This window comes from Sylvia atricapilla, chromosome 13 (genome assembly GCF_009819655.1).
Source record: "Sylvia atricapilla isolate bSylAtr1 chromosome 13, bSylAtr1.pri, whole genome shotgun sequence".
Taxonomy (NCBI): Eukaryota; Metazoa; Chordata; class Aves; order Passeriformes; family Sylviidae; genus Sylvia; species Sylvia atricapilla.
In genome coordinates, this window is record NC_089152.1 from 13,170,945 (window position 1) to 13,192,979 (window position 22,035).

The 22,035-nt window shown below is 42.4% G+C and overlaps 1 protein-coding gene across 1 annotated transcript in view; it reads right to left on the bottom strand.

Moving 5' to 3' along the window:
- PRTG (protogenin) overlaps positions 1 to 16,584 on the bottom strand; it is a 73,531-nt gene extending 56,947 nt beyond the window's left edge. The window contains 2 exon segments of the mRNA XM_066328072.1: positions 15,634 to 15,936; positions 16,503 to 16,584. Coding sequence (XP_066184169.1) covers positions 15,634 to 15,936; positions 16,503 to 16,584 — 385 coding nt within the window.
- Positions 16,585 to 22,035: the final 5,451 nt, after the last annotated feature.

A 22,035-nucleotide genomic window follows, 5' to 3' on the forward strand; every position in this document is an offset into this window, starting at 1 on the left:
TCCTGAGAGATAGGAGTGCTCTCCATCTTTTTTTTTTTTTTTTTTTTTTTTTTTTTTTTTTGCTTACAATGTTTCAGAATCGGCATCCCAGGATGAAAGACCATTTCAATGCAAAACGCTGAGCAGGGGTGCTGGGAATTGAACCCTTCAGCCTCCTCTCCAAATGTCAACATTTCCTCATTCCCACGGGGAAAGGAAAGAAGAAATGCCTCCACTCTCAAGGGCCAAATGCCTGCAGCTCATTTCCCTGTCACCAAATGCCCCACTACTGCATTACACAGCTCAGAGATCTCACCCAAGAAGAGTCCTTCAGCAGAGGGGAGGAACTATGAGTTAAAATCTGAATGTCCTAAACTTTGAGAGCAGCAAGGAGAAAATCAGAAACAAATTTCACACAAAAACCCCAAACAACGAAAGACACTGTCAGTACCACCTATTTATTGGAGCTACTTAAATCCTTTCACTAGATGTTTACCTGAAAAGTTCCGGAGGTGCAGGAGAGGAAAGTGTTTACATCTCTTGCAATTTTCACATGAAACAAATCAGAAGTGCAGCTTTCAGATAAAAATTGTTTTGCCTTCAATGTCGTTAGAGGAAGTCACCTTGCTATGGCTATTGGCTGCTTGGATGGGAGGCAGTTGTTGGACTCCTGGATTTCCAGTTTGCCCAGTCATAGCACAACCAAACAGCCATGTTCTCCCAAGTAGATAACACATCTAGTTATTAGATTACTTATATTTTTCAATACCCCATAACAAGCCATTTTTCCTTTCCATGATTTTTAAAAGCTCATTGTTTGTCTCCAACTGAAGGCCATGAATCAAAGCCACCAGGGAAGCACTGAGTGAAGTGTTCTCACACTGAGTGAAATGTTCTCAGGAGCCCACAGAAGCTGCTATCCCCATCTCAGGCATCCTACTCCAGCCTCAAACAAGCAAGTCCCAAGCAAGCGGACTGATCCCTGGGAAATGCAGCCGCTGGCAGGAGAGGAATACCACCAGGCTTCCATGAAAGAAGGCTGCCTATTCAACAGGTGTTTTACTTATCCCAGATTTCTGACACATATGCAGAGCTGTATAACAGAGAAGTGTTAGCAAGGTGAGATTATCTCAGACTTCCATCTTCCCTTGTGCTCTTAAGGTAGTTAAGCCATTCATTTATCTTGACAAATACAAAATTCCCCTTTTCCCCAAAAACAGAGGGAGAGAAAAGGATACAACAGATCAAGCTTCAATGTATTTTCTTCTAAATTATGCACTTGCACTTCCATCAGCAGAAGTAAAATATCTTGGCCTGGAGCCAATCAGAAAATCCCTCATAATACGTTCAATAAGCCAAATCAAAACAATACATAGCTTAGGAGAGTGGGGAAAAGAAACTTGAAGGTCGTATTTCATCTGCTGCAGCTCATCGTGCTCATTCAAACGGAGGCAGAAGGTTAACTGGCAGGATCTGCTCTCTAATGCCTGTTATTTCCAGTGGAAGGAGCTAAGAACTCCATGCTTTGCTCAGGACTTCGTGAAGAGGACCAGCAAGGAAATCCTAATGCTAAGGAAACACAACCCAGCTGGAGAGCAAATGGAAAGAGGGGCCTGGCAACACACTGAAGCTGAAACACACTTCCCTAGTGCAACGCAAAGTTGGTTTTTTTGACATATTAGCTGCAAAACTGAAATAATTATTCAAGTTTCATAATGCATGGAAACACCTTCCCAGTTTTACAAAAAAAAGGGCATCCTAAACCAGTAGAAGGGAACAGCTCTCCTGAGCATTTAGAAAGTGCTGAGTTTGTACAACTATTGTTTTGGGTGACACAGGTACTAGATAGAAAATTCGAGGTTCTACCCTCAGCATTACCATCACTGTGTTGTCTGGAGGAAAGTCATTCATTAGTTTGATCTTGTCTAATTTATTTTCTTCTCACTTTTCTCTTCATCCAAAACAAAGGTAACACATTAATCTTTTTTTACTTACTTGATGCTTTCCTGGATTGCTCCATATATGAGAGGCAGTAGGAACATCAATACTCCTATAATACACACATTAAATCTAAGAGTGAGACTAATAGTAATTAATATTCTTAACTCTGTCATATCAACCAATCACAAAAATCTATGGATTTTTGACAGAAACATAGTGGGGTGGACAGATCACAGAAAGGACGGGGGGAAACAACAACAAACAACACAACCCTATTGCACTGATGGAATTGAAATTATCTGTCCCTCTACACAAGCACCACACTGCACTGATAAACTAAATCTCTCTTTGATTGAAGGCCGAATTAAAACAGAGCAATGCAGGAACTCTTCTGACCCAAAAGTAATCCACTCAATCATATAATGCATCCCCTTCCTTTTAGCAAAATGAATAGCCCTCCATAGAACCTTTTTCTTCCTTGACAAGTCCTTGACAGAAGAATGTGAATCTGGACAGTTAAATGAATCAATCACCAGCTGCTAGTCTAGGGCCAAGATGGTGAGCCGAGGGGCCTGCCAGAGTTCACTGACCACTGGTCAAAGCAGGACAAAGGCTTTGCCTCTATGAATAGTCTACTCCTGGGATCCAAAGGTCACTTAGCTGCCTTGGAAACAGCCCCCTTTGGTTATTTAAAGTTCTCAGGCTATTCTGCCACAGATATTATTGTTTCAGGTGGTCACCATCTTTCCCCATCACAAGTTTGTGAGAGGCCAGGCAACCATTATTTAGATAAACAGAAGACAATGGTGAACACAGCAGCAACTAAGTAGTGAGGAAAGGAACAATTAAAACAAATAAAAATAATGCTTTATACTTCCCCATAATTCTAGCTTCTGAACAGACCTGTGAAAAGCATCCTCAGAGAAGGAAGGTGCCAGCACCCAAAGGTACAGATCCCCAAGAAGATCTAGATGTACACATTGCATCGAAGGGACAAGGTCTTGAATGCTCCACTGCCTTTGAGATTCTTTACATAAATGTATCAGGAAAAGAAGGAAAAAAAAACCCAACAAAACAAAACAAAAAAACAAACAAACAAAAAACCCAACACAAAAACCAAACCAAACAAACAAAAAAGCCCCCCGAAAAAACAACAACCAACCAACCAACAGTAATAACAACAAACCAAACCAAACAAGCATTGGAGCTTTTCTCTAGTTGTGACTGCAGGGCTGTTTTTCAAAAAAATCTGCCCTACAGCTCAGCATAAGACCTGTAGCCTAAAAAGCAGTTGACAGTCTAGGCTATGTGGGGGACTAAATATTTGAGAGAAGAGACAGAGCAGATGAAAGAGGAGGTGAAGCCCACAGGTGCCAACTCCTCCACAGCACTGGAGCCCACAGTCCTGCCTGGCACCTCAAAAAAGCTCTTCTCCTCTGCACCAGCAATACACCTGATTTGATCTCAGTCAGATGACAGAAAGAGTCAATTTTGAACTGACAAACACCAGAGAGTGCATGTATGAGCATATGTATATATTATTTTTTGTTTGTTTGTTTTGGTTGAATCAGAAAGTTCTGACAAACTTACTTGTTTAAGAAGTTGCCACAAGACCCTATGCTACAAATCGTTTTTTCATTACATCTTGCTAAATAAAAGTCTAATACTTTCAAGAATATTTATTTCATTTTTTAAATTACATATATCATTAGATATACGAAGCTAATCTCTAAACTTTCCCACTCACACATTCAATATCTCTCTTACATGTGTGTATACACACATCATGAAAATTTCCCACATGCTCAGAGGTTGGGAAACTAAAGAAATTATGCTGTTTATATAACTGATTTGCTCTGTTTATATACATGCTTTAGGAAACAATACAAGTGCACAATTACACTTCCCCCACCATTCACAGCACCAAATGAATGGTACTCACATAATGAGCATCTATTCAATATTTTGTTTTCTCCTCTCTGTTCAGTGTGTGGCCTCGTTCCTTGTATTACACTGTGTTAAGCACTGCCCTGAACAGAGTTACCAGCTTCCTTCTGTCCTTCCCTGCAGGGCTCTGCACTACAGCTCTTCACAAATGTTCCTGCATCCACTCGCACAACACCTTGAGATTACATCCTATTATTATTTTAATTTTACTATTGGGTGTGGACAAACCTTCGAATGGTGGATTGAAATGTTCACTAAATTTAGACATCCAAGACACAACACTGATCTTTCACACTGCTCCATGTATTGCAGTCGTGGACAGCTCCCCCAACTTGTTGCAGCTCCAGCTCAGAACCTCATATCAAATATTGAGGCCACAAGAAATAAGTAATCGAGGACTTCCCTTGAAAAGTCAGGACAAATGGACTCATGTCACATATTGCAGAAGCTTCTGGCTGAAGCATAAATGCATTTTTAATGCTCTAAAGCTCCCCATACTAGGAGATTCTTCTTTGTCTTCCTGAAGTTCCCAAGGGAAGGCCCAGCCTCCTGGTCCACATCCGATGTGCTGAAAGCTCAGCTGCTCTGATGGGCACTCTCTTTGCCAGTCTTTGCCAGACCCCCAGTCCTCTTCCACTCTGAACTTGTACCCGTGGCAATCTGCAGACGAGCCAAGCCCAGGTCCCCTCACTCCACAAGAGTCTCCTCAGCACTCCTCTCTTCCCACCAATACCCTTCCTGACCTCCAGACACATGAGAGCACTCACACCTCCACCTCACCCCCTTCCCCTCCCAAACTTCCTCCCCAGGTAATTAGAGCATTGTTTCCAGCTTTCGATGCCAGCTGGTTTCTCCAGGCAGTGTTAGATCACACTTCAGCTCCTCATTAATGCAGAACAGGGGAAAAAAGCAAGTCTACATCTGTCCAGGACTGCTTAGAAGGATAGCCCAACTCGGTGTTCACAAGCAACAGGCTCAGCACAAACATCACCTCCTGTCTTGAGCTAGTCAAGCAGAGTAAAGATGTGTGAACATATGCCAAAACACAAAAGAAATTTGAGGTTTTTCCTCAGAACTTACAGGACAACCAATTCTTATCACAGCAATAACAAAAGCTACTTCCAGACACAAAGACCTCAATAAGTTCCATGTCTCTGTTCCCTAAGTAGACATTTCCATGCTGTCCTAGGGGGAAAAAAAATGCAGAGAAAACAGTTTCATCTTCAATTTGCTCTAGGGAACAGGATAAACAGTCCTGATGAAATATACTGTATTAGAAAAATTAAAAAGCAGACATGAATACTGACATGACAAATTTCTATCAAAAATGTTAACATGTCAGAAAATTAGCAACTACAGTTCTACAATATTTGGTAAATTTAAGATCAGAGTGCCACTAGCCCCCTTAGAATGTACACACACACATAAAAATAATAGAGCAAAAGAAAAGTCTACCACTGATTTTTTTTTTCAAGAATCATGACTAAAAGCATCAATAGGCTTCATCTCTAGTACGCAAAACTAAAGCCTGGCAGATGATTCTTTCTTGGGGCAGGCAGTGGGGTGACTTTTTATGCCTCCTTAGAAGACCATGGGGTGTTTTTCCCAGTGATAGAACTCTGGGCTCTGCTGTTCCTTCAGAAACATCCTTGCTAAGAGGACTACCGCCAGACCATACTAACAATTCAAACCTATGTCACCCTACCTAGCACAAATATTTCAACTATTTTAAATCAACACCTTGATGAGTTTACCGTCACACTGCTATTTCTCGAGACGGCCAGAGCTCATCTACCAGTCAGTAGCTGCTAAAAGAGAAGACAAGCTCTTCCCAGACAGAGCCAAAGCCCCACTGCTCCTGCCTACTTACCTCCAGCAAACTAGTGGAGTGATTAAACTTCTTTATGTTTCACTGAAGTATCTTTATTTAACAACTTCATGTTTACATCATGAGTGGACTTTCATATCCAGAGCACACCAAAAACCCCACAGGCTACTTACTACTAATTAAGGTCATTAAAGGAAATGTCAACATTATACACATTCATCTGAACACAAAGCACAGACTTTGAACATGCTTCATTCTCTCAGTAGGATCTACTTCCAGGATCTCCTCTGGTGCACCAAGTGTACACAACTCTAAAAGGAAAGAAACAATGTTTCTAAGCTATAGCTAATAAAATTCTTCATAAAAAAATATTTATTCTGTTCTAAAAAGTGACAATTTTCAATAAAATCTCCAGCCATAAAGGAGTCTAATATACTATCATGTGCTCCATAATGATACCTATTAGTAGATTAGATATGTTGCCTTTTATGTATAGAGTTTCCTGCAGCTATTTTATGATAGCTCATATAGAGGTTCCTTTAGTATGTACAGGTTTCTTTATTATTATTGTGCATTTATCTTAAATAAACCCATGCAAAACCAGTAATTATATTGAGGGGGGAAGGGAGGATAAAACCCTGTTTAGATTTCAGGGATTCACCATCTGAAAGCTTTTATTCTTCCACAGTGAAGGAAAGTTATGACCTTTGACATGTGGCCATGGTGCCAAAGAAACTGCTCATAAATGTGTGTCAGTAAAGAAGCAGAAATCAATAAATTCATTTAATCCAGTGAACTATTATGTAGGGAGACACAATATATTTTCAAGAGCCAACTGCTCTACTCTCTCTCAAAAGACAAAAATTTTATGTAATGGATTTTTTGGACATTCAGTTTTTTGATGGTATCATAGACCCTTTAATAAATATATTGGTCAGTTATGGCACAAGTTGTTAGTCCATTCATTTTGGTTTGAAAAATCCCCAATACAGTTGGATTCAGGTAGCACAACAGGAACACTAGAAGGCAGGCAGATATCCTATTAACAACCTCTACCACTACCAGAGAGAGTTATCCCACAGGAATCAAACACTGGCAGCTGTTAGAAGTGTGTATTTTTTCCACACTGGGTACTCAGGAGCAAAAAAAAAAAAAAAAAAAAAAAAAGAAATATTGTTCATCATTCCAGACAAAGTAATTTCAAAGGACCACACAAAGCACTATTTATAAAGGCTTTCAGCAATGCATTTGGTCACCTACCAAACACTGTAAAAATCAGCAGTAAGCAAAACTGGGTAAAGATTATGACCATTAAAAACAAGCACTAACTGCCACGTGCTGCGAATGTCACAGAACTCCCATCAATGCTCCCAAGAATTCCACAGTTAATTTCTTGTACGCTGTGGGATAAAACTGAGCTGCCTTCCTGGCACAGACTGGCTGAACTAATAAAAGCAGGATCCACTTTCAGCCTCTATTGAAGATCAATGATAAATCTGCTGGCAAACTGTGGGCTACAGGGCTGTTTGCATAAATAAGCATTAGGAGCAAGAGGGGGAGAAAAAGAGCTGGTCATATGCTCACTTAGGCTTTCAGAGAGGAGGTGGGGGAAGGAAGTTTCACCCTTGTAATTTGGGACACGCTAGGTACAAAGTTTCTCCTCAGGCAAAATGACAGAGTCGTGCCAGAACTCCCAGAGAATATTTCCAGTTAACATCAATTTACCGGATGTCACAGACAAGTTTAATGAACAAAATGATAAATGTCTGTCAATGGCTTCATAAAGTCAACGAATTCTTGTTACAAAGAACATACATAATGCACAGCTCTGCCTGAGGCACATGTTACAGTTATTAGAGGTTTACTAGAGATCTTGATGTGGATGGTGAAATGGCAATTTAATAATTTACCCTAGTTAATTTGCTGATAAGTCATCTAAGCAATTTATTAATATGTTCAAGATTATACAAGTAGGAGTAAGCATTTAAAATTCTTCTGTGTGTTCAAAGACTTTAATTTTAAGGTTTCTTTGAAAAGATAACGGGTTATTTGAAAACTCCCAGTTGTAACAAGCTGTAGAGCAAAAAACAGTACAGTGTAATACTGACCTGGTTTTATTGTATATTATTGCAATGGGTATTAAAACAGCTTTTTCTTAATCATAATTATTGTTTGATTTTACGTGATAGGCAGAGCACCTGAGACAAGATATTATACTTCCGTAGAATCATCTTTACCTCATCTAAATTTGGGGTCAAAACTGACCTCAAAGTATCTTATGACACTTCCCTCCTCTGCCACAGCTGTGAAAATAAGCTCCACTGGAAAACAGCACCTCCTTCCAGGCATCAGATAGGAATAAGGAAGGAGGATCACCAGAAGCAGTTTTGCAGATCCAAAGCAACGATGAAGAGGAAGACAGTTAAAACAGGTAAAAATGCAAGAATCATGACTACAGAAGGTTAAACAACTGCACTCTGCTGACTTTCTTCCTCTCCAGTAACCTTGCTAGAGATGGTGAAGTAGTCTTGGTACATTGCAACATTTGCCTCAAACTATTAAATTCTGATAGAAGCTTTGGATATAAAGCTTGTTGTCAGCATTCCTGTATCTTTTATAACAAGTTCATTTTCAGTATTTCATTTCTCATGTTGCATTCTACTGCTCTGACATCCCCAGCAGTTACTTACTGAATACTATTCCTACAATATTCAGGCTAGAACCAAACTTGCTCAAGCTTAGCTACCAAAAAATTTACCAAAAAGTTTTCTCTTCAGCCAAAGTCAGAAAAGACCCTGACCACAGTGGGAGCTTTAAAAGTTGTTTAGTGTAATACTGGCACAGAAAGACTCAGCAACTCTGAAATTTTTACCCCATTAAATACAAAGATTACACATTCTGTCATTGTTGGGTTTTGAAAACAAGAATCTAAGTGAACTTCAGGAGCAGACCTGTCTGCCTCTGGGGGAAATGATACCTAGATTCTATTTCCCTACACTGTAGATGCTCTGATGTGTCAGAAACCTCTACCAGAACAAGAGATGAGCACTTGAGAAACAAGCACTTCGAAAAGGGCCTTGAGATGCTAACTGCATTATCCAGATACCACTTAGTTTATTTTGTCTTTGAGAGCTTTATGTTGTTAAAAACAAACAAGCAAACAAAAACTTCTACTCACCTAAGATCAAATTTGATTTAATTTTTTAAAAAATCAATAAGACCAATAGAATTATTATCAAGAGTTATGAAACAAAGTAAAAGCAGCAGAAAAAAAAATCTGTCTAGTAATGCTTGTTTATCTTTTCCTCTAATAAGTTAGGAAGGCCATCTCCCTCCAAAGTTTTTACACAGAGAAAAAAATGAGGAGTAGTTTACAATAATTCCATACACTAAGTCATAAGCAAACTGTCCATACTCAGGTGGTTTCACAGACATCTCTTCTCTAAGTCTGCTGTTTATGTCTTTTACAAGTAACCATTTAACCCATACAAGCAAAAATTGTTTCCACTACAGATGCAGGTTTTGGAAGGCTGCCAGATGGATTTCTAACTCCCAACACGAATGATCTAGTGCGATTTTTTTTCCACCTCTAACTCAATTGCTGAGACAATCAACTTTAAAATGCATTCACTGCTTAAAATGCTGCTGCTTAAAAGCTACCTAGAGGTTGACCCTAGTAACTAATGTTGACCATACAACCCACACTTACTCAACAAAATGTGGAGTCTTGACATTGTTGATTACTTTTTCACTTAGGTGGTGATTACCAGTTATAAAGACTGGAAGTAATCAATCCCAATTTAACAGCTGGGCCTATTGATGAAACAAAAACAAAACAAAAAAAAAATCTAAACTAAATAAAGATTATGTCCACAATTTTGGAAATAAAGTGTGGAAAAAATACAAAATGCTGAGAAAGACAAATACTAAGCACAAGTTTGTCCAACAATGGGCATGACCATATTTCTGTAGGAAAACGCATAGTAACTTCTAAATTCTTCCTCCAAGATTCTCTTTTGTCATTGTCTTAAATTGTTCTGCACACCATCAATAGCCACAGCTGTTAAATTGTGAAGACGTGACAACAAGTCTCTAGGCAAACAACTGCTCAGAGTGAGATCCTTTTCTTTAGGATAATCAGAGCTGGCTGACAAAAGGGGGCCTTACTGAATGCCCTTTCAACAATTTCTACACCAAGAAATGCAGAGAAAAAGGGAGGGGGAAGAAAGAGAGCAGTGGGAGGGGAGCACCACACTGCAGGAACAGAACAGCATCTTTTGCTGCCACACATTGCTCTGCAAGCAGGAGAGGAATCTCCATAGGTTTGTGCACACAGCACACACAGAACTTGCACCAGGTAAGGAGTGAGTGCTTTTGGACAGAGCTCTGAACAATGTGTAGCACAGCGCCACGTTTTCCTTCAACATTTCTCATGTAGGTAAAGGTTTTATTAGCTACAGAGCACACAGCCAAAAAGATTGAGCATTCTTTTTAAAGAGAAGCTAGTAAAAACTTTATACATTGTAAAGTTACAATGATAAAAGCTAGTAAATAAACCCTAACAGCTTTGGTCTGACCAGCGAGGAAGAAAAGCAAAGGTATGGAAGGCCTCAGTCTGGCACTAGGCTTGACACAAATTTGAAAGTGAGGTGTTGAGGAAACCCATAAAAAGCCCACCTCTCAAGTGACATGGTAGTGGAAACAAACACTGTTCATACGGGCTAAGCTAAGTTTTATACATTTTTTAATCTTGCTAACAATAAAAAAGCCCATTCCTTATTCTGTGGAAGAACTCTTACAAGTGCAGCCCAGTAAGTGTTGAAAAAGGAGGGAATGCCCTAGTACCAACAACAAAAAAGTAACTAATGGTTATGTCTTTAAAGGATGCTGATAATTGTCTTCTGTCAAGGTGCTGCAGGTCAAAAGATGCCTGGGGGAGATTTAAAGGAAAATACTACAATAAAAAGGGTTAAGAAAGATAGTGTTTCCTAGTTTTCTTATTTCTTAAGGATATCTCAATTAAAGAACAAAACTCTTAGTGTTCTTCATTGTTATCAACTGTCATTGCTGACTAAGATATTGGAACCTCATCCTCCTGCCTAAAAATACTGGAATTTAAATGCACTAACGATGAGCCATGTGCACTCTCAGCTTAGAAACAAATTTTTCTCTCAGGATATTCAAATCAACTTATCAAAGCAACAGCAGTAGGGCAGCAGTTGTCAAAACCCAGACCACCAGGTTCCTCGAGCTGTCTGTAACCACACCAGTTCTACAGCATTAAGACTTTGCTCTCTTTCAATACAAGACTATTGCCTACAGCTGCCATTTGCCATTTCGCTTCCACCTCAATCCGAAACCACTTCTGCCCCCTAACATCACCCTTCTTTCTCACAATTTGTACCTCTCTCCATTGCTATCTGAAATAATTAAACCTAACTTTAATTTCAGGTGTCTTCCAAATGGATATAGAACTCACAGATTTCATAGAAAGCGAAAACTATATTGATAGACCACAGCTATTAATCCTGTTATTTTAAGGCAAGATAAAAAATGTTTTAAAAAAAAATCAGTAGCAGAGGGGCAAAAGTTTTGCCTACATGTTTCACAAAGGTCATAGTTTGATGAGTGTAAGTTTCATTAACTCTTCCTTGTCCCCACTAAGTCTTCCCACCTTCACTTCAGTCCTCTCAGTTACACCAGTGCAATCACTGAGTGGCTTCAAGACAAATCATATCAGGGAACTCATCTGGGTTAAACACTATCTTTTGTTTTAATTCTATTTTTTTAACCCAGACCAGTTCCCTGCTCAGTTAGTTACACATGCAGCTGTGCCCACACAAGGAACAGCAAAATGCCAAAGTGGGAACAAACAGCTAGAGCTGCTAAGGGAACAGTACAGAAAGAGGCTCAGCTGGATGCACTCCTCAGTGCAAATATTTAAAAGCAGAGGAAAAGATGCTATTAGGCTATAAAAACGTAAATATGGCAAATTATTGCCATGACAGTGGGACCTGAAGTCACATCACTGCCTCAGTAGCTAAGCAAAATTATGAACTTTCCACCAAGTATAGCCTGCCACGTGTAAAGGGCCCAGCATTCCACAAGCTGCAGTGCACTGGGCACACACACATCCCTCCAGGAGCACATCCCAGAAACCTTCTTGCATAACATTTCACTCTTGTGAAATGTAGAAACCCGTACAAGAAAAATTAGACTTACATTTCTTCTAATTCACAAACATCAAAATCAATTCAGCCAAGCCACTAGAGGAGAAAGGGTTATCTAGGAATGCTGTTCATATACCATCCAACCACCACAAGACTTCCATTTCTACTTTTTGTGAAAAGGACAAACAGTGAGCAACCTATCCAATCACTGTCCAATGCCCATGTTACCAGCTTCAGAACATGATCCACTTTCTCCATTTTTCCCGAATAAAATTTTATTGGAAGTCTAGCTTTATTCTTAGACAGAATTCTTAGTTAACTGTGGTTGAATAATCAAAATTTTAAAATGCAGGAAAACAAAAATCTCATCTCTTTTGGCTGATTTAAAGTTGCACCAAAAGGACTTTCTCTGAAGTCTACATTCCCTTTATATTCTGTTAAAAGAGATCTCTCTCGGTAGCAGTGGCAAAAGTTGAATTTTGAGTAAGTCATGCTCTTAAGTAGCACCATTATCTTTCCACATGCTGCCTCACAAAGAAGCAGACAGGACCTCCTCCTCTGCCCCCACATCAATCAGCCAGCTTTGGAAGTAACTACAAGCATGTACTGAAACTAATATTTAGCTTTACCTAAGCACTACCTCAGCACCGGAGTTTCCTTTTAAAAAAGTAGGGGGATCTCACAAAAAAAAAAAAAAAAAAAGCCCTAAATTAGTCAAATTCTTTTGTGCATGGATGAACAACAGGAAAGCAAAGCCTTGGGGCCTCTGGGGAAGAACCCTGTCCCTGCAGACCTACTCTGATGTGCTCGGGAGATAAGGCTCCATAGTGACACTTAAGGAAAGGCCTGCTCACATTTGAATTTCTGCATTCCTCAAGAACAATTCATGGCAATCACTAACTTTGCAGAGGAGCTACATGAAAGCTTTGGCCAATGAATGAGGGTCATCTGCTCTTTATCACAAGGGTAAACCTCATCCTGGCCAGTTTCTAACCTTTTAACCCTGTGAATTCTTAATTTGCACATGAATAATGGAATTCTTGCCAAGAGTGCAACCTTCAGCTTCCAGTTTCTAACTTTAGAAACCAAGACCTGATCTCCTTGTGTGTTCAGATCTTAAACTCTTGGACAGATTAAAGTTTTTGATTTCCAAATGCAACACTAAACATTACAATTCTGAAGCAAAAGATAAGCTTATTGGCAAAACCTCTGACCAGGCAAAGTAAAAGAACATCCTCACACCCTGCTGCTACCAGTAACTGAAGAGAGCATTTGCTTTTTTCCTCCAAAGAAAGAATGCCCATTTAATGCCTATTCTCCACCTGTTTAATATGTATAGTTCCTTCTGTACCCTGACCACAAAGTAATTTGCCTTTGCAGCAATTGACAACTGCTTCTAAAAAGAAAAATTGTAAGGCTACAAAATCCCCCACAAGACTTTCATTTATTTCACTTAAAATGTCTGCAAAGTTCAATCAGCTCATGAGAGCAGGCAGAAACACTGTGAAAAAGAGAGAGAAAACTAATTCTGCACGTGTTTTATGGGCTCCAAATTATCACAATACAAATTACTGCCCAATTTCACAGCTTTACAGTAAAGATGACATTCTGAAACGGGTCTGATTGGTGCATGACTAAAGAGAAGGGACTGCTACATAGGATAACTTCATGTTTGGCCACTAGTTAACCACTTAATCACTAAGTCAACAGCACCTACTGTGATCATTATGGATCCGCTATCTCTTCCAGTTTTCTCCAACAGCCATAGAAAGCCTTTCAAGTATTCAAAGAAGAAAAAGAAACCTTTTGTCACAGTCTTACAGAGAAGGGGAGGAAGGGAAAAAAAAGGGCTGCAAAACAAGAATCTCACTCCACAGCACGCAATCTATTGGCTCACAAGATTTTCTTGGTGAAAATCAGCAGAATTAAACCACCTTTCTGATGAAAAAATGTGTATGCAAGAAACAAACATTTACAGAAGTCCAGTACTGTCTGAACCAAACACTTCAACTGCATTACCAGGCTATTCTACTATAGTGCTCTGTACCATTCCAGAAGTTCTCTGATAGTAAGCACAGAGCTCATCCTGCAATGTCTCCATTTCAAAGAGCCCCTGAATTTTCCACTTCTACCCACAGAATCCATCAGCCACTGCTTAGCTTTATGTTAGTTAACAACAACAACAACAAATCCTATCCTCATTAGAAGGGTTTTCTTGTCTAATTTTTAATCATGCTGACACTCTGAAACTTGGTGAGGTGAATTTAAATGTTAAAAATTGTAATACCTTATTTTTCACCTTTTAACCAAAAGCACCCGTGAATTACTTAGTCTATCAATCCTGCATATAAACAAGATCAAAAGTAATAAGTAGGCAGGTTTTTTGAAATGGAGAGTTCAGAGTTTCACATTCTTACAGCACGTGAAAACTCAGCACTCTCTTGGAGCCACCTGCTTCTGGGATGGTTTTAAACCACTCAGTGCTCTGGCTCACTGAACAAGGCTTTTCACACCTTCCTGAGGGATCTCATGGACAGTTTTTACAATCATATCAGAAGCGCACAGAAAAAAACCTAACAAATGTTGACATTCACACATTTTTTAATGTAAGCTAATGTACCAATTTCATTAAACAGTTTCAGATTGAATTTAGTAAAAGCTGCAACTTAGAACTAATGTCTGGTTTTCACAGAGGTACCAGCACTAGTTTTATTCAACTTGCTACTAAGAACAGGGTCGAAGAGGTCAAAGGAAGTCTTTTCCTATTAGATTAAGTTCATCAGTTAAGTCCTATTATAGAGGGAACATGAGAAGACTACATAAACTGTGTACTCTTTGTGTTATACTTGCTTTGAAATGAAAGTTTTCTTTACTTTGCCAAAATTTACTTTTCTTTGAAAAGTACATTCCCATGTACTTTTGGGAAGCAAAAGAAGATCATGTTGTAGAAGTAGTCTAGTGGCAAAGCTCTGCACTGCCATGGAAAAAGGCACAGCATTCCGTTCCTCACGCATATCTCTTGCTCAATGTTTAAAGATGATAGGAAAATGGAGGGCAACAAACACCCGGGGTCACTGTTAAAGCCATAAAGGCACTTAGACACAACTATTCCCTTCACCGTTCACCCAGCAGGAGGGAGTCACTCCAGAAATGCGACTCTCCCTCCCCAGTGGAGCCACCACAGGCCCTTCTGGGAGGTTCCAGAGGAACCAAAAGGGACACCACCCACATCTGCTTGGCTGAACACGTGTCAGAAAAGCAAGGCCTTACAGTCGACCAGAAAACCTCTTTTCTCTCCCAGAGATAAACATCTACACTAATCATTCCACCCAAGATGGCACAACACAACATCAAGCTACTGAACAAGGAATTTTTTAAAAATTCAGATCTGTAGATAACCCTTGTAAGGCTGCTAGGACAGCACTTGGGAAAAAAGACCCAGGACTTCTGTAGCCAGCATGACCCTGCATCACCACCTGTTCCAGAAACCAGTGACACACATAAGCCATCCACACAAGGCACCACTGCCCAAGAAGTCTCACAGGTGCCTGCACCACTTCTGCCACATCAGGAACTGAAAAAGGGACCACCATAAGTTTTCCCCATAATCTTTAAACATTCAAAAAGAAGTAAAAGTTCTCCAGAATTACTCTATAATCTTGCATTTTAGCTTTTCTGGTACATAATCAAAACAATAGGTTGTGTGCTATTCAGGGAATTACTGTCACAAACTCAGGAGCAGGTTAATAAACAGGAGCTGGGACTTACTTGCTAATGTAAGGTGACTTTTTTGACTGAGAATGGCCCCATATTTGTTCAGAGCTAAGCACTGGTAAAATCCTTCATCAGAGAGTTCTCCCTTCTTTCCTTCCACCTCACTGATATACAAGGAGCCATTGGATAAAGTGTAGATCCGTTCATTTTCAGACACTTTGCCTCCATTTTTCAGCCACGTAATAGTTATAGGAGCTTCACCACGGGCTTGGCAGTCTAAAACCACCGCATCCTTCCTTGACACAGTAACGTCCTGAGGCTCTTTCACAAAAAACAGTTCACTAAAGCACCACACTCCTAAGAGAGAAGAAAAAAAAATAACAAAAAACATTTTGCCTGTAAGGACAGACGTGCAAGCAGAGACGTGCAAGTTACCAAGCGCGCTGTGAGCTCCGAGTCATCCCGCGGAACCCGCAGCACGAGGTGAAGCCATCGCTATCACACGCTCCGAACTCGGACAACTCTGGGGAAACTTGGTACAGACTCCAAGCGGCACGAAGCCCTCAGGCAGCAAAAAGCCAAGGAGCCAGAGAACCGGCGCCTTCCACGCCGGCCCGGGCACCGCGGTGGCCACACAGGTGCGACCGCTCCGCCCGGCCCGCTCGCTAATTTTACAAGCCTGCCAAAGCAGCCGGAGCGGGGCGCGTCGTAAAAAGTCTGATTTTACAAGGAATCGTTAGCGAAAACCCCTCAGCAGAGCGCGGAGGGGCCTCCCCCCGCCCCGTCGCGGCGCGAACAAAGCGCGGAGCCGCCGCCGGTTCCCGCTCCCTGCGCGGCCGGTCCCGCCGCTGCCGGATAAATAAAGCCACGTGCGGCGGGGCCGGGGCCGGGCGGACAATGGGGCGCGGGCCGGCTGGACTCACCTGGCAGCGGGAGAAGCAGCAGCAGCGCCCGCAGCAGCGGCCGGCGGCGGAGCGGCGCCATTCAGCGGGACGCGGCTGGCATGCCCCGCCGGCCGCTCCACACACCGGTCAGCGGGCGAGGGGAGGAGACTGCGGACGGACGGAGCGGCCCCGGCGCGCCCGTCCCGGCCCTACTCTAGGCATCTCGTCTCCATTGGCCTTTGGGGAGAAGAGGGGCGAGGGGCAGGGCCGGCCGGAGCAGGGAGGGAGGGACGCGGCTGGACGGGGCGGGCCGCAGGGCGGGGGGTCGCGGCGGACAATGCGCCGGGCGGGGGGCGGCAGCGGACGAGGGGCCGCGGGCCCCGGCGCCATCGGGGCCGAGCACGGCTCCTCCCGAACGGCACCGGGACCCGACGGCAGCCGCCCCGAGCCGGGCAGGAGCTGCCGCCTGTGGTACTCGGCGGGCGGGCTGAGCCTTCCCTGCCGCGGCTGGAGTGCCGGCCATGCCTTCCCCGGGACGCCGGGCTCCCCCGGGACACCGCACGGCTCATCGGCATGGCGAGCATCGGCAACACGTGCGCTGGACCCGGCGCGACGTTACCGAAGGGCTGTGCCAAAGCCAGAGCTCCCCGCCCAGAGCACCGAACCAGGGCAGATGCTGAGCGCTGGACCCTGCACTGCCCGGGGCAGGTGCAGCACTGGCCGGGTGTGCCAGAGCATCCTCACGCCCAGATAAAACTGGCCTTCCTACACGTGCGGACAAATGTTTGACCTGAGGATGGGCATTGATCAGAAATAAAAAGCCAAATTTTGTTAGTAGTTCTTACTGAGCCCATCCTACAGCACCAACAAAACCACTTCCAGCTGGCCACATGGAACAGCCCTGTGCTGTCGAGGATGAGCTGCCCTTCACTTCCATCCTCAGAAAACAGCCTTAGGTTTACATTTGCCTCAATTAGCTTGCAAAAACGCAACCTAAACAGCAAATATGGCTTGAGAATTTATGCTATCAGCACTCTCTGGATAATGTGTATGGGAGATACCATCAAATGCTGCCGCTATCATTTAAGCTTTCAGTTCCACCCCTGATTTTACTCCACGCTTGCAGCCAGCACTTTCTAGTCTCTTTTTTTGTCTGTTCAGATTTCTACTTTCTAAAGTTACCGTGTAGGAAGGCATCTTCTTACTCAGCAGATTTGCCCTATGTTTGCATTCATTGTGAGAGCTGCTGACTTCAGTGACAGGCAAGTTTTTACTGCTTTTTGTTCCTGCCAGCACTGCAAAGCTCACAGAGCTGAGAGCTGGCAGCCAAACGAGTCCCTTCTGCTGCATCATCACCGGGACTGGCTATAGCCTGAGTTAGTGACTCCTCTGAAAATCTTCATGAGAAAATCAGAACTACCAAATGATGATGTAAGCCATAGGTTGACCTACATCACCTTCCTCGCTTGTCAAAAATACACAAGCAGAGTTTTCAGGGAAGATAATCAGGAAACATTTACTTTACATACAAATCACTTAAGGAAAAAGCATTCAGACAGTTTCACAGTCACTTTGCAGAGCAGAGGACTGCCTTGGTGTCCAAATACAGCAACAGGATCCACTTGACCCAATATTTTTCAACTATCCTCAGTATTTTAATTTATATAATGAGAAAAGTGTGAACTATGAAAAAAATCTCAGGTTTTTTAATATTATTTTTGAGCATTAATGATTAAATATTCATTCTTTCTCATGGGAAACTCACAACTTTCATCTGCAGCTCATGCTGGCACTGTACTCTCTCCTGCTAAACTGTGGTTCATCAGTGTGACCTGCATTTCAGATTTGCTAGAGGAGCTCAGCACACCTAGAAGAAAAACACAATAGAGAATGCAATATGCAGTAACATTTCTATGCCAGATGCCTTGGTCAGTTGGTGGAGTGGCTGGAGCTGCCCCTGGGAGATGTAAGGTCATTTCCCTGCAGACCCTGGCATTGCCTCCTGCAGGCATGAGTATGTGGCTGAGCTGTATGGGCAGCACTGGACACTGCCCCACCTGTCCCTGAGGAAACACTCCTTGCCCAATTCACTAGCCCTTTTTGAAGGAGGAGTTGGTCTGAATTGACCAGGGCACAAAAAAAAAAAAAAAAAAAAACCACCAACAGAGAGCGAGCAAGGAAATTGTAAAGTTGTACTTCTGTCCTATTTGGGGGCTAGTTTGCCTTGGTGTGTCATCTGTGCTCACTGCTGTATTCTGCTGTGATGAGGAAACTCCTTTACCATCTCTTTACCATCTCCCTGAACTACACTTTGCCAGCAGAAGATTTTGACTAATGAGATCAAAAGCAATATTTGTCTTAAATGGCTTCACAAAGAAAGTGCTTCCCTCTGGAATGCTCCAGCTTCCCTGTGTCTGGGCAGCTACAAACCCCAGTGTTTTCATTTTCACATTTCTGTTTAACAAAATAGGAATACAATTCCTACTAGAACTAAGCAGTTCAATAGCTAGATGAGTATAAACTCTCCCTCTTTAATTTGTCAGGATTCATTATTTTAACACATTTCCCAGTAATTAATTGGGTAAGAGATTGTGCAGACTTGCGATAACATATCTAAACTCATACATAACTGATAAACTCACTGAACCACAGTTTAAAGGCACTGCCAGTTGTAACTTTGTCAAATACACTGTATTTGTAAATATGCAGCCAATGAACACAATTATCTACTTGGCCAACCATTTCAGAAGCATTATCTTGAGAAAGACAGAAAGGCAGTCCAGGAGTACAACATCTTGCCGCCAACATAAACACAGCCATGCCCACTTTGCTGCAAGGCAGCAATTTTTCTTCTGTCACTAACACAGACTTTTTTTGTTTGACTCAAGCTGTGTTTTTGGTTATCCAAACTTCCCCAGTTTTTGTGGTTCTTTTCAGACCTATAGAAACCCTTTTTTATGTAAGAGCTCTCTTTGAAGTGCTATCAACAGCTGGAACAACAGCATGCTGTTGAGGTTGCTGTCTGTAAATAACCTGCCTCTACCTTATGCAGCATTTCAGCCTCAGGTCTGGTCAGACTGATCTATATGCTTCCCTGGAAAGAAAGATTTTAAAAATCAGATTGATGTGAATAGATCTGACTCAACGTTTTGCTCCATGGGCAGCTGGCAGTACAACCGGGACTGCTAAACTGAGTGAAGGCTATAAAATCCAGAATTTTGGTATTATTATGAACCAAAGAGAAGGATTTTCCAAACATGAACGAAATCTCATGATTGTGATACTTATATGCTTTGTCTAGTGTTACCAACATCTCCAGAAAGTGAAGTGATAGCCAGGAGTCTTCCCTGGAATGGAATGTAGCAGCCTCAGAAAAAGGAAAGAAGCTGAAAATTCACTGACTGGACCTTCCCAAGGTGAACCCTGCATTTATGAGATCACTGCAGCCACAAACCCAGGATGGAGAATGCAGATTCTTTCCACATTAGAATAAGATTTTTCTGGTGTTAGAACATCTATGTCTCCTTCAGCTTAAACCAGAAACAGTCCTGTTTGGTCTGTGGTCAGTTCTGCACTGAGCATTTCACCCCTATCTGAGAAAATGAATAGCATCATGTTAGCTCTTTCATCCCTGTGGTCTGGAAAAGCTGTCACAGCAGTATGGATGGTGTTTGGCATGGCCACAAATGGCCTGAGCTGGGTTCCCACATGCTGCTGCATCCCTCTTTATCTAACAAGTTTGGAAAAGGGAAAGTGGTTTTGCCCACATGGTCTTTTCTCTGGTTTTGGCTTCATATGGCTGTACTCTAACACCATAATGTCATGGAATAGAAAAGGAGGGGAATGAACACCTCTGGGTGGGAAACAAGAGAGGTAGAGAGAGAGTTATTTACAGCAGTTTAAAGTGCCCCCATTGGAATATGTACAATCACTATCCTCAATTAGCTGTAGTCCATAAGAAGTGGTAGTGGGGTCCTGGAGCCCAAATCCATTTTCAAATGGATGTATATTCATTATCCTGGTCCCCCACAGGCTCAGCCCTTCCCAGCTACCAGTGCCAGGTCCCAGCTCATCCTCCAGCTGTGCCGGTAGGAGCTGCTGGGTGTCACTGCTGGTGTGGAGGAAGCTGGAGCTGCAGGCACTGCCGGGTACCAGCAGCACGGGCAGCTGAGGGTGGCTGTAGCAGTACAGGAGCTGCAGCTCAGGGCAGGCTGGGAGCAGTGGTAATTGCCAGAAACCCATTAACTGCAGGGGAATTACAGCAATTTGCACCAGCTAGCTCTGCCTTCAGACAGAGTCCCCAAAGCCCAGCTAAGGGGCTGCCACCACGCTGCACTCCTGGCAGGGTGTCATTAACTCTTCTTCTCAGGGTAGCCCCTTTTGTCCTTACAAGTTCTTGCTCTGAGTGTTTTTGATCTGGTGTCACTGTAAGCATCTTTAGACACTTTCTTGTTTCTCATGCCAAACTTCTGACCCAATTACAACTGTATTCCTGGATTTTAAGTATGTTACACTAACTCTATTAAGACCTACCATAAAAATATTTACTTTTGGCACATTTGGTCACTTAGTAGTTTCTTGTTGCGTTCTAAACCTGTGTACAGTTCCATTGCCTTCTCCGAGGAGATTCACTCCTTCCATGAGCAGATGGGCAAGCACACTTTGGACAGAGCTCTTGGGATGCAAATGAACTTTATCTCCAGGAAGCCTTCCTGTACAGAAAAAGCACACCCTTGACAAAGGGATTTTAACACAGATCTCATCTCATCTCATCATAAAACAACAACTCCAAAGTGAAAGCAATAAAATCATTTGCTCTATTAGCATTTTTTCCCCTTCCAGCCATCTTCCAGTGTTTCACTGGCCCAGATTAGTGGTGTACCTTTGCCAGGTTGTTTTACAGTGCCCCAGAGGCAGTATCCTGATGTTTACCCCACCCTTGAAGGCTCATTACACCGAAGAGGAACCCTGCCATGAATTTCAGCAGGAGACAGATGACACCCCAACATCCTCTCCCCTGCTGCTGGAGGTAACCAGAGGCAGTTTGGAAGAGCAACCTCATAAGGGATCTGGAAAAGTTCTTCCCCTTGCTCTCCCATGCCCATTTGCTGTGTGAAAAATATCTAAATATTTTTGGTCAGTCATCCTGCTGTTTCCTAGATGCAAGTCACCAGATCTTGTTGGTACTGTTAACAAACCACACAGCTACAGAGAAAGGGGCACACCTGATCCCAGGTACACTCTTGCCCTCACATCCAGTGGAAAGACTTTATGGTGTGGAGTTTGGATTTACTGCAACTCCAAGCTCTGTTCTGGCCTTCATGCCACAGCTGATGTGAATTTCTCTGAACATATAACCTGCCAGAAAATTCTTTCTGTTTTTCAGTAAAGCTTGTTTTCTCCTGGCTAATCTCCCTAGCCTGGCTCTTAGGTGTAGAAACAGCAAGGGATGCAACATGGAGCAGAAGGTATGGCAATAGCATGGGACAGCAGCTCAGATCAGCCAAACCACCATGAACATTTCCCAGGCCAGGCAGCCTGCACACTTCTGCCATGCCACCTTGGGCTCCCA